At 50.1% G+C, this 13,593-nt stretch overlaps 2 protein-coding genes across 2 annotated transcripts; one reads left to right on the top strand and one right to left on the bottom strand.

The window, feature by feature from the left end:
* Nucleotides 1–4,522: 4,522 nt before the first annotated feature.
* Nucleotides 4,523–6,136, bottom strand: LOC123439535 (aspartic proteinase CDR1-like). The gene has a single exon (XM_045116238.1). The coding sequence runs from the start codon at nucleotides 6,134–6,136 to the stop codon at nucleotides 4,700–4,702; it is 1,437 nt and encodes a 478-aa protein (XP_044972173.1). The 3' UTR covers nucleotides 4,523–4,699.
* A 5,343-nt stretch (nucleotides 6,137–11,479) lies between these two features.
* Nucleotides 11,480–12,856, top strand: LOC123441498 (aspartic proteinase CDR1-like). Its single transcript, XM_045117909.1, has one exon. The coding sequence runs from the start codon at nucleotides 11,480–11,482 to the stop codon at nucleotides 12,854–12,856; it is 1,377 nt and encodes a 458-aa protein (XP_044973844.1).
* The last annotated feature ends 737 nt before the right edge of the window (nucleotides 12,857–13,593 follow it).

The raw sequence follows: 13,593 nt of genomic DNA on the forward strand, positions 1-13,593 counted from the left end.
CATATCACATAAACCATGGTAACAGTGATCTCCTATCTTGACAGAAACAACGGGTAGGCCAACTACAGGTTTGTATTTGTCTTTCGCGTGAGGTTTAGCTATTCTAGTGGAGTCCTCACAGAATTTGATAACATGCCCATCTATGTCTTCGGCTAAGAGATCTTTGATAATAGCAAGACTAGGTTCAACTCTAATTTCCTCAGGGGGTGCAAGTGGTCTAATGTTACCCCTACGTATCACAGTTGGAGATTTAGAATAATCCTTTTTCCTAGCAGGGTATGGTGGTTTCTCGGCGTAGGCACAAGGAACAATAGGATCACTAAAGGCAATGACTTTCTCCTCAACTAGATTGGGTTTAACTATGTTGATTTCTACAGGAGGATGATACTTAAACTACTTCTCTTTGGGAAGATCAACATGAGCATCAAAAGATTCACATAGAGAAGCTACTATCTCAGAGTCAAGTCCATACTTAGCGCTAAAATCTCTATAAGTGTTTGTTTCAACAAAATATTTAACGCAATCAAACTGGAAATTCATACCTGACTCCTTACCTTCTTCCAGCTCCCAATCTTCAGAGTTACGTTTGATTATTTCCAATAAATTCTACTTGTGATCAATATCCTTCTTCATAAAAGAACCGGTACAAGAAGTATCAAGCATGGTATGATCTTCATGGGAAAGCCGAGCATAAAAGTTTTGAGTGGTAATTTCTCTTGAGAGCTCATGATTGGGGCATGAATATAGCATTGATTTAAGCCTTCCCCAAGCTTGAGCTATGCTTTCCCTGTCAAGAGGCCAAAAGTTATAAATATAATTCCGATCACGATGTACTAAATGCATAGGATAAAACTTTTGATGAAATTCCAATTTCAACCGATTGTAGTCCCATGTTCCAGTATCATCACATAGCCTATACCATGTCAATGCCTTATCCTTCAAATATAAAGGAAATACTTTCTTCTTTACCTCATCCTCGGGCAAACCTGCAAGCTTAAATAAACCACAAACTTCATCTACATAGATTAGATGCAAGTCTGGATGTGATGATCCATCTCCTCTAAAAGGATTAGCCAGCAGTTTCTCAAGCATACCCGAAGGAATTTCAAAAAAGATATTTTCAGTAGGTACCTCAGGTTGAGGAACAACTCCTCGTGCTTCCGTTCGTGGTGAAGATACCCCGAACAAACTCCTCAAAGGAACAGTTTCCATAGTGACAACTGACAATAAATTTCAGCACAGTATATAAATGTTTCCTTACCAATTTCCACTTACCAAAGGCGCTTCCCTCCCCGGCAACGGCGCCAGAAAAGAGTATTGATGACCCACAAGTATTGGGGATCAATCGTAGTCCTTTCGATAAGTTAGAGTGTCGAACCCAACGAGGAGGAGAAGGCTCTGGTAAACGATTTTCAGCAAGGTAATAACTGCAAGCACTAAAAGTAGCGGTAACAAGTGATGGTGTAGTGAGGTGAAATGTAGCAAGCGAAAAGTAACAAGTAACAAGTAGTAGAAATGGTGCAGCAAGTGGCCCAATCCATTTTGTAGCAAGGTACAAACCTGAAAAAAGTCTTATAAGAGGGAAAACGCTCCCGAGGACACACGGGAATTTCTGTCATGCTAGTTTCATCATGTTCATATGATTCGCGTTCGTTACTTTGATAGTTTGATATGTGGGTGGACCGGCGTTTGGGTACTGCCCTTACTTGGAAAAGCATCCCACTTATGATTAACCCCTCTCGCAAGCATCCGCAACTACGAAACAAGAATTAAGACAACGTCTAACCATAGCATTAAACTAGTGGATCCAAATCAGCCCCTTACGAAGCAACACATAGACTGGGGTTTAAGCTTCTGTCACTCCAGCAACCCATCATCTACTTACTACTCCCCAATGCCTTCCTCTAGGCCCAAATATGGTGAAGTGTTATGTAGTCGACGTTCACATAACACCACTAGAAGAAAAACAACATACAACATATCAAAATACCGAACGAATATCAAATTCACATGACTATTATTAGCATGACTTATCCCATGTCCTCAGGAACAAAAGTAACTACTCACAAAGCATAATCATAATCATGATCAAAGGTGTAATGAATAGCATCAAGGATCTGAACATAAACTCTTCCACCAAGTAATCCAACTAGCATCAACTACAAAGAGTAATCAACACTACTAGCAACCTTACAAGTACCAATCGGAGTCGCAAGACGGAGATTGGTTACAAGAGATGAACTAGGGTTTGGAGAGGAGATGGTGCTGATGAAGATGTTGATGGAGATGCCTCCCCTCCGACGAGAGGAGTGTTGGTGATGACGATGGTGATGATTTCCCCCTCCGGGAGGGAAGTTTCCCCGGCATGATCGTCCTGCCGGAGCTCTAGATTGGATCTGCTCAAGTCCGCCTCGTGGCGGCAGAGAATCCACGAAAAAGCTCCATCTTGATTTTTTTTCGGACGAAACCCTTCATATAGCAAAAGAGGGGGTCCAGTGGCCGCCAGGGTGCCCACAAGCCCTGTTGCCGCGGCCAGGGGGTAGACCGCAGCAACCAGGCTTGTAGGCCCCTGGTTGCTCCCCTCTGACACTTCTTTTGCCCAGTATTTTTTATAAAATCCAAAAAAAATCATGTTGATTTTCAGGGCATTTGAAGTTGCGCAGAATAGAGGACTCGGGCTTGCTCCTTATCCAGTCCAGAATTCCAGCTGCCGGTATTCTCCCTCTTCAAATAAACCTTGCAAAATAAGAGAGAAAAGGCATAAGTATGGTTCCACAAAGTACAATAACATCCCATAAAGCGATAACTATCAACATGAAAGCATGATGCAAAATGGACGTATCACCCTGCAACCTCAATATGGATGAATAGTTTGATCTAGTCGTCCACCTTGAACGAGCCACCTAACCAATCTTCTTGTTGCAAACACGTCCAACCTATTCCCTCTTTCTCTCTCTCTCTCTCTCTCTCTCTCTCTCTCTCTCTCTCTTCCACTCTCTGTCGTCAGCAGCCTCACTCGTGTGGTCGAATGGGCACATCGTCCGAAGCCAGCAACCTCCAGTTGGCGACCGAATCGAGCCGCACCACTCTCCTCCCTTCTTCCCCACATCTACCCCTGACTACCTCACCATGCCGCACCCGACTGCGTTGATCGGCATCATGTGCAACAAAGGATAAAGATGACGTCATCGTTAGGAGTGGCGGCAGAATGTATGGCATCGCGGGCGAGGCGGATGGTGAGGAACTGCTGGCGGTTCCGACTGAGGTTGTGCCAGTGGTGTATGGGATGACCTCCCCCCATCCATCTGGCACCTGTTGCCGGAGCTTCATGGCGGAATAGCGCCGAGCCCTGGCCGCGGCCATGGATGCGGGGGTGATTGCAACGATGCAGGCCAAGGGCATGCGTGCTTGGGGGCACTCAGGATAGGCCGATGCGCATGGCAGATAAGACGAGGCGGGCAACCGGGCTGCTGGAGGTGCCTGGCGAGGCAGCGAAGGCTAGGACGTGAGGGTCGGAGTCACACATTCCCTCCGTCACATAATGTAAGACATTTTTTGACACTAGGTGTTGGTCTCTAGGAAGAGATTCAGCAGAGGGAGATAGCTTAGCGAACACTCCTTCGAGAGCCTCCTAGCGATCATTCCCATGCGCCGTCACTTGGCGCGTTTTCAGCCATCGCCGTGTGTCGTGCTCTGAGTGTTCCCTCCTGATTTTTTTAATTTTTCTGCACGCGTATTTGGCTTTTTAGATTTATTTTTCCAGTTTTTTTTGGTGCCTCAGTTTTTGAACGCTCTTTATTAGCTTTTCTACGAAAAGTATCATTTTTTTGCGTGAAAAAAAATGTGTTTTCTGTTATTTTTACGAGATGCACGGTTTTGCTTCCTTGAAAGGCATGGTTTTACGTTCGCAAGAGGCACGGCGAAAAAAGAAACGTGTTTTTTGTTTTTTGCAAGAAGCACGTTTTGCGTTCGCGAGAGGCACGGCCTTGCCTCTCGAAAACAAAAAAAGAAACGTGTTTTCTGTTGTTTCTTTTTGCAAGAGTCATGATTTTTCTTCCGTGAGAGACGGGGTTTTGCTTTCAGGAAAGGCATGACCGTGCCTCTTGAAAACGAAACAAAATGTTTTTTGTTCGGTTTTTTTCATGATTTTTTTTTATCAAAACCTATCAACATTGGATCTAATTATGAAGATCTTGACGTAAGAAACCCAATAATAAAAACGGTTTGAGATTTAGACGCACAGTTTAAAAGATAAAATATTTTTAAAATACAAATCTAAAATAAAAAAACTTAAGTTGAAACAAGTGATATACATACAATGCGTCTTTTGTTCCAACCTCAAAAGGTCGGAACGATCTTTTAAAAAAATATCTCTTAATTAATGATTTCGTCTATAGAAATTCCCGGAGAAGATTAGAATTATTGTTTTCCGGCTTTGCTGTTTTCATTTCCTTCTTTAGAATGTTACCACGTATGTTTGTTGTTTTTTTTTTTTTTTTGATCAGATGTTACCACGTATGTTTTGGTTTGTATAGTACGAAATGTAGCTAGGCAGTATTCGAATTGGTTTAGCAAGCAGTTTTATCTTGCACGTGTAACATCTTTATGCGACTACACAAGGAAAGTAACACATTTTATTATTATTTTTGCATGGAGGAAAGTAACACATTTGCTCACCTAAAACTAAAAGAAGCAGCTGCTACAGAGAGGCCGGAGGGGAGGGCCAGGGATAGGAGGTAGCACAGTCTAGGTTGGCGAAGGTGGCGGTGCGCTTGTCGAGGTCGATCCCGATGTGCATGTTCTGCTGGGCAATGTTCCCCATGACCATGCCCCCATCTTCCTTCGAGACCTCCTTTAACGCCATGCACATCGTCCCCTCGTGCAGCATCACAAATGTGTTCTCCGCCTTCAACGTCACCACCCCACCGCCTCGCAGGCCCAGCTTCACCTCCGGGATGATCTTCCCGAACGCCGTCTCCCCCACCCCGGACACGTCGTAGCAAATAGGCATCTCCTCGTCCGGTGACTTCACCCGCCGGAGCTTGATGTTCCGGGTCAGCTCCTCCACCATCGGGTCCAGCAGCTCCTTGTCAAGTAACGTCACCGTGGTACCAGTGTCCACCACCAAGCGGGGCTGCTGCGCCAAGGTGAAGCTCCTGTCCCCGATCCTGACCGACTCGAGCGCAATTGTGAGGTATGCGTCGACGTCGGAATGGATCAGCAGCGTGGTTGCTGCGCCTGGCTCCGTCACGGCGGCCCGAGCGCCGAAGTTGAGGGTCGACGGGGTGTTCACGAAGGACGGCACGAGGCAGTAGGAGAACCTCCGGCCGAGCGACGTGGCGGCACCGAGCTGGTTGGCGAGGGAGAAGTTTCCGTCGCCGAGACCAACGAGGCCATCACCGGTGAACGAGCCTTTCGTGGACGTGGAGCAGCCGAAGTTGAACCTGGCCACTTGCAGCTGCTGACGGTGGCGGCACCCGATGCAGCCGCCTGGGGCGTCGTCGAAGGTCAAGGTCTCGGTGGAGAGGACGCCGCTAGTCTGGGAGCCGTCGAAGTAGGAGTAGAGGTACTTGCAGTTGGATTTACCGTCGCAGGAGACGCCGGTACCGGTGAACGCCTTGCACGTGCCGGACTGGCAGTCCACGCGGCCGAACGTCGACGAGTTGGACGGGTTGAACACGACCGTGGGTGGCGGTCCCCCGGAGCCGGCGGTGGCTTTGGGAAGATCATCGGCGGTGCCGTTGCTGCATTTGACCCACAGGAGGTCGCTGCCGGTGTCGGCGAAGGCGAGCATCCGTGTAGGCGGCATCCCGATGTTGATGTACATGAGGAAGTCGTACGGCGGGATGGAGATGACCTCAGACACGCCGCCGTCAGGAGAGCCATTGCCGGCGGTGGCGTACGAGCGTGCCAGTGCCGCGGCACGCCCCGTGGAACGCCGCGCGGCTGCTAGCATGCGGCCATGCTGGGAGAGCGACGGGTCGTAGAACGGCGACTTGACGGAGTAGTCACGATGGATGAGCTCCACGCTGAAACCGTCGCCACGGCCGACGTACGCCATGCACCCGCACATCTGCGCCGTCAGCTGGAGGACGACGCCGATGAGCAGGACAGCACGAGATACCATAGCCGCCATTGTACCCTGACTCCCAAGGATTAGCTCTACCACCACTCCTCCACTGGTCGAACGTGTTGCGGGTGCCGCTGGTGCTGCGTACGTATAAACGATGATTAGATGGTCACTTTTGCTTCGGTGCCGCCTTCCCACGAACGGACGATATACCCACCTCATATTACATATATTCATCCCAAATTACGTATTTACGATGGCATGTAATGTATAATACGAGATGGGTGTATGTTTCCTTTTATACGTTTTGTGTGTGTTTACAGAAGCACACCTCATACATGGTAATTACTAAACGGGGAGCCGAGACAAATGGGGTAAGTAACGATTTTGTTATCAATTGTGATTGACTGCAAAATAAAGTGCAGTGCACACTACTCATGCATGGACACGGCCGGGATTAGCGATTGCGAAAATATCATTAGCGATGGTGCATTAATTTGATTAGCGATGGTACATTAATTTGATTGGAGAGAAGGGATCATGCGTAACATGATTATTTCTTGTCAGTTTTGTACTCCCTCTATTCTAAAATAATTGTCTCAACTTTATATTAGCTCTAGTATAAAATTATACTAAAGATATTTATTTTGAGATGGAGGAAGCTTAATTCAAGCAAGACAGGGAGGAGGTCTATTCTTTTCAAACAATGTTACACATACGAACGGACAGCTTACGGAATTAGCTTACAGGATTGCGTGGCCTTTGCTCGTTGGAGAAAAATCAGGAAAGAGGGTCCGCAGTCAAATTCACAGGGTGGAAGCATTGGTTAGTGGGAGGATCCGTGACTCCATTCGTATGTAGTCCGTAACAGCAATTTCAATGGGCGACGGATCGATGAGGCCACAAAAGTCGATCCAACACGCCGACCCAAATGGACGCATATCCGTTTGGCGTCCGTCTGGCGACTCATTTCCGGTTCAATTTTGAGATAGATTTACGTCGGTACGGACACGAGACGGACGCGCGCGCGCCTACTCCTCTCCCCGTGCCCGTCGGTCGGTGGCATCCACCACCATTTCCCCCCATTTCCATCAAAAACCCTCCCGCTCCACACCCGCCATGGACGACGACCTCGATCTCGACGCCGCTGCCGGCCTCGCCTCCCTCGCCTCGTTCCGCAAAGGCAAGCCTCGCGCCCCCCCGGAAGGCCGCCGCGTCGAAGCCGAAGAAGGTGCTAATGACCGAACAACGGGCAAAGGAGTCGGCCAAGGGAATGACCAGAGGCACGCGGCGGACACGAGGGATGAAGCCATCGCGGCGGCCGCTGCTGCCACCGCGGCGCAGCAACAGGTCACCAACGCCCGCCTCGCGACGGCAACGAGGGAGGCGCTCTGCATGCTGGGGTTAAACCCTATCCAGCACGGCCTCGTCAATGCCGTCGTGGCTGCTGCGGTCAGCACCAGCTCATCCGCCTTCCCTCAGACGGTGCTGCTCGACTCGCCTAGCGCGTCGGCTTGCAACCCGGTGCCCAGCTTCCACGTCTACCCGCAGGCCTCCCGCCTCTCGGGGGAGTGCTCGCCCGTGGTGAGCATGGTCGCACCTTCCACGCCCGCTCCCGCGCCCAACGACCTCAACGCCACACTGGCGGCCCGAAATGCAAGGAAACGCGTGCAGCAGACGCTAACCGACCAGCTGAGGACGAGTGCGACATTGAAGCGGAGCCTTTGTTTGAGGACGAGCTCGCCAACCAAGCCGCCGGGACGAAGCCGAAGCGCAAGAGCAAGCGGACCAAGGCATACACGGCGGCCGAGGACAAGCTTCTTTTCGAGTGTTGGAGAGACATTGAGCAAGACCCCAAGACACGCGCCGAACAAAAGAATTCAACCTTTTGGATTCTTGTTCACCGTGAGTTCCATGAGCGCAAGAAGTTTCCGCCGTACCAAATAGTAAGCACACGCGGGTGGGTGTCCATTTAGAAGCGTTGGAGGGTGATCCAACAAGAGTGCAACAAGTTTTGTGCCACTCTTGAGAGCGTCAAGGCCCGCCCTATGAGCGGCATCGGCATGCAAGACATGGTATGCTAGCAAGCCGCCCTCTTTTTGTGTCATCAAGTTTATGCTTGGGTGTTCGTTTGCATATCATTTTGCCAATATGCTTGCATGAAACACATTTATAGGGATTTCAAGCTTTGAAGGCATTCAAGGTCCAACACAATGGCAAGTGCTTCAACCTCTCCCACTGCTTTAGGGTGATCAAAGACGAGGAGAAGTTCAAGGCGCAATATCCCACCCTCAAGTCGCGTGCTGGGAAGCAAGCCGTGAAGGAGGTTGGGGACGGCGAGAAGGCGGCCTCGAGGGAAGACCAACTCCAAGAAGGAGGACAAGCGGGATGCGGCATCGATCGCCTTGGTCGCAACCGTGGAGGGCATGATCACCAAGAAGGACTCAAGGAAGGAGAAGCGTGAGCAAGAAAGAGAAGAGCAAATGAACGCCTTCTTGGAGATCCAAAGCAGGAGGCTTGACATGGGGAGAGAGAAGCAAGCACGGATGCTTGAGATGGAGGCGGAGAAGCAAGCCAAGATGCTAGAGATCGAGGCCGCCAACGCCAAGACCAAGGCCAAAGAAGTGGCTCTCCCGAGCATGATGACCGGGTGGAGATCATGAAGGTGGATCTCAACACTGTATCGCCAAGGAAGAGGTCGTGGTTCGAGAAGATGCATGCGGACATGCTCAAGCTCGACGACGAGTGATCTATGACGGCGAGCGCCATCTTTTTTGGTTGCCGGCAGGTGTGCTGGCATGACCACGGGGGGCGCGATGGCGTGGTCGAACTCAAGTCCCACCTTTTTTTGTGATGGCATATGTGTCGGCCGTCTCGCGAGTGCGTCAGCATGAACTGTGCTGTTATTTTTTTGAAGCCGGCATTGTATGTCGGTACTGGCATGGTGCCGGCATGAGACATGACCGCTCGCATGATCGGCCGCGGGTCTTTTTTTTAAAATGTTGATTGCGGACATGAAATGGATCGACGCGTTGGACGCACTCCCGACCCAAATCTAAAACAGGGCGGACGACCCAAATGGACAAAAAACGGACAAATTCACCGTCAGTTTGGATCGGCCCGTTGAAGTTGCTCTAAGTGTATCATTTTCGATTCTTTTCCAATGGTTCGAACGGTAACTCTTTCAGAAATGACCAGGAATAAACTGATGGACAGCCCCTATCCCACATGCACATATTTTTTGGAGGGAAATCTAAAGAAAAACGGGCGTATACGAGAACATCTCCAACAGCGGCGTCAAAAGACGCATGCGCCGGGTAAACTGTCTTTTTAGCATGCGCGGGACGGAAACGCGCGCTCCTCCTGAAGACGTCGCTGCCGAGAATGCCTTCTAGGCGGAGAGGACGGCAAGGCACCGCGCGGTGCGGGCGGACAGGCGTCGGCGCAAGGCACTGGTCGTATCGTACTGCGATCTCGTCAATGCCGGTGGGAAGTCGTTCTTCGGGACTGACGATGGACGTTGGGATGACATTTAGCTCGATACCTCGGACACCGAGGATGATGATGATGATGAAGACGACTCGGAGTAGGTTCTACTAGTTGCACCGTAGTTTTTATGTAGTTGCACTGTAGTTTTTATCTAGTTGCACCGTAGTTCTTTATCTATCTATGCGATGTATTGCAAAATACATCGTATTACATCGTATTTGCACCGTAGTTCTTTATCTATCTATGCGATGTATTGCACCATAGTTTCATCTATGTATTGCAAAATATCTACGTATGTTTAATCTATCTATCTATGTATGGTGAGAAATATGTATATATATCTATATATTGTGCGAGAGCGCGCACCCTTCATTTTAGTGCACCTGCTGGAGCTACGCGCGCTAAATTTACCGTGGCCGCTGGAGCCAACGCTCCCCGTCGCGCCAAAGCAGGCTCTCGGCGTGCGGCAAACTGATTTTTAGTGCGCCACGCATTCAGCGACGGTTGGAGATGCTCTAAGCGCTCGTGTGTGACGGGCTCATGCTGGATTTTGTCCCTATGACCAGAATTCAAAAACTTTTATCTCTTAAACCGTTAATTCGACCGATGATCTGTTTTCGTCATTCACTTTGTTTCGACGAAATTTTCAAACCTAGATCACATGTCGACTTGTTTCGACAATTTTTTTCGTACTCACCATATATGTTGCACTTACTTGTCATATTAGTAAGTACTTAGTTGTCTGATAAAAAATAACTTAATCGTCATATTTTTAAAAATTACGTATAAATATGATATCTCGACATAATCAAACTAACAAGTACAAACAACTTGTTTTAGACGATTACGCGCAAAATATGATAACTCAACATATTTAAAACTGATGACCACAAAAAATATTTTTTGGTCATCGTTTGTAAATATGATAACTCGACATAGTTAAACTAACGAGCACAGAAAATAACTTTCTGACAAAGTTGTATGTAAATATGATAAGTTGGTATATTTTTAAATTGGCAAACAAAACTTATGACATGCTTCTATAGTATGTATAATGAAAACTGCTACAAGGCTTTGTACGAAACAATATTAAAAAGTGTCAATCAAGTTATTTTGTTTAGGCAAATAAGTGGTTAATAATATGGCAACTCAGTTAAAAAAATATGGCAAATATGAATGAAAAAAATAGTTGATGGAACATATCGATATCGGATCTAGTTTTGAAAAACTCGACGCGAGAAAGTCAATGATGAAAACGGATCATCGATTGAATTAACGATTTTATAGATAAAACTTTTTAAAATTCAAACATTAAAAGAAATATTGCGAGTGACATTGTACTCATGCGAAAGCCCAAACCTAAAAAAAAATACATCAGGCCCAGCTGGCCGACGGATTTGCAGATCGCATGCACTAATTGACGCTCCAACGGTCGTCGCACAGTAACGCAAATATGCGGCACCGCTGCCTAGTTAGATATGCTTTTCCTGTAGTGACATAATCATTTTCTTTCCCGAGGAAAACACAAGAGAATTACTATTAAATAAGGTTAGAGGAGAAAGTGAGCAGAACCTGATAAAGAAAATAAAAACAGGAGAAAATCATGCAGTTTAACCGTTGCCGTTTCTGAAAGATTTAATGTCCCTGCCATTTTTCTAGCGGAGGAAAATAATCAATCAGCTGCATGTCTTGCACTGGGATATTCGCATGCTAATTAGCACGAACCAAATTACCGTCCGCCATCAAATCTCTAGCTAATCTCTCTCCAATCAAATTATTGCAGGAAATTAGCAATTCTTGTTTAGTTACCGCATTCGTCTCCCCCATGCCCCTATTAATACAGCACCGGCAGCAGGAAGCCATCAGCAAGCGACCGGGTGTAGATAGGCTGATACTGAGAACAGTTAGGAGTAGGACACAATGGCGGGTACGACATGGCGGGCACTGTTGCTCCTTGGCGTCGTCCTGACGGCGCAGCTATGCGGGTGCACGGCCTACGTCGGCGACGGGTTTAGTGCGGAGTTCATCCACCGTGACTCTGCCAAGTCGCCGCTCCACGACCCGTCGCTCACCCCCCACGGCCGCGTGCTTGCCGCCGTGCGGCGCTCCGCGGCGCGCTCGTACACCGTCGGCGATCCTACCGGCGGCGTGGCCGAGATCAGATCCAGTCCGTACGAGTACCTAATGTACGTCAACATCGGCACGCCGCGCACCCGGATGCTGGCCATCGTCAACACGGGCAGCAACCTCGTGTCGTTCAAATGCATCAACGGGACCTCCGGCCCTCCGCCGGCCGCTGGGGCCGCGCCGTTGAGCTACGTGTTCGACACCTCCTCCTCGTCGTCCTACGGCCTCGTGGCCTGCCGGTTACCCTCGTGCCACGCGGTCCAGGGCACCTCCTGCGACGCCAACTCCATCTGCCAGTACCACTTGTCCTACGGCGACGGCTCCACGAGGGACGGCATCCTCTCCACCGAGACCTTCACCTTCGACGACGCTCCCGGCGGCTGCGTTGGGTGCCGCGAACGTCCGCAGCTGCAAGTGACCAGAGTCAACTTCGGCTGCGACACGAACACGACCGGCGGCAACCCGTTCCTCTTGGCCGGCAACGTCGGCCTCGGCGCCGGGAACATCTCCCTCATCAACCAGATCGGCGGCGCGACGTCGCTCGGCCGGAGGTTCTCCTACTGCCTGGCGCCCTTCTCCGTCAACGCCTCCTCCATCATCAACTTCGGCGCCCGCGCCGCCGTGACGGAGCCGGGCGCGGTGACCACGCCGCTGATCCCCTCGGCCGTGGACGCCTTCTACACCATCCTGCTCACGTCCGTGAAGATCGGGAACAAGGCCATCGTGCCGGCGAAGCGGTCTCCCGTCGTCGTCGACTCTGGTACGGCGCTGACGTTCCTCGACAAGGCGCTGCTGGACGCGATCGTGGAGGAGCTCACCAAGAGCATCAAGCTCCAGCGGAAGCAGTCGCCGGAGAAGCTGCTGGACCTGTGCTACGAGGTGGGCGGGACGATTCAAGACTGGGTGCTGGAGAAGCTTTTCCCGGAGGTGACGCTGGGGTTTGGCGGCGGCGCCGTGATCACCCTGAAGGCGAAGAACGCGTTCGTGCAGGCGCAGCCGGGGACCGTGTGCTTGGCGATGTCGGCAGCGACGGACAACGTGGCGGTCATCGGCAACATCGCGCAGCAGAACTTTCATGTTGGCTTCGACCTGGACAAGGGCTCCATCACCTTCGCCGCTGCCGACTGCGCGAGCTCTTACCCATCTCCTCCCGCCCCTGTCTCTTTGTAGTAGGAGTAGATATAGTTAGTTAGTAATCACCATGTACGGAGTAATAACTAATGTTTTGCCATGCATGATGCTTCCTCTATGCATTCGTCGATGTGTCTCACTGGCTGGGAAATTGGACCATGCATGCATGCAACATGTAATTTCTGTTAGAAATTAATTAGTAGATTAATTCAACGGATGTGTCCAATCCCGAACGGTCGTGTCTCTTCTCTCTCTATTGCCAACAGACACCTGTTCTGGAGGGATGCCTTCGAACAAACACCTCTTCTTCGCATCTCTTCCAGATGTATATATATTTGAGAATCAATAAAAATCAGGACTAATCGTCTATTCACTTTCATTCAATCTCGTTTTACAACACGTTATCAGCACTTTTCTCTATCAGAGAGCGCTTAGGCGACACAGAACGGCGAAAGAGACGGCCAATCCGCCGCTGTGTGTGAGGTCCTCTTGCTAGCAGACGCGATCACACCCTCCCCGCACCACCCATACCCTAGCGCCGCCTCGCCCGAACCGTCGCAGCGCCTCCGGCGAGACAGAACCCCGCCATGCCGATCTCATCCTCCCTCTCCGCGCGCCTCGGCCCCGGTACCGCGCCCACGGCCGCCCCCGCACGGTGGGGCCCTTACGCCCGCCCCTCGGAACCCCGCAGGAGCGGCTGCGCCAAGGCCTCCCGCCCGTCTCTCCGCCTCGAACCCGAGACGGCGAGGCTCCTCGGCCCCGTGCGAGGGCCGAAT

Source organism: Hordeum vulgare, chromosome 3H (assembly GCF_904849725.1).
Source record: "Hordeum vulgare subsp. vulgare chromosome 3H, MorexV3_pseudomolecules_assembly, whole genome shotgun sequence".
Classification (NCBI taxonomy): domain Eukaryota; kingdom Viridiplantae; phylum Streptophyta; class Magnoliopsida; order Poales; family Poaceae; genus Hordeum; species Hordeum vulgare.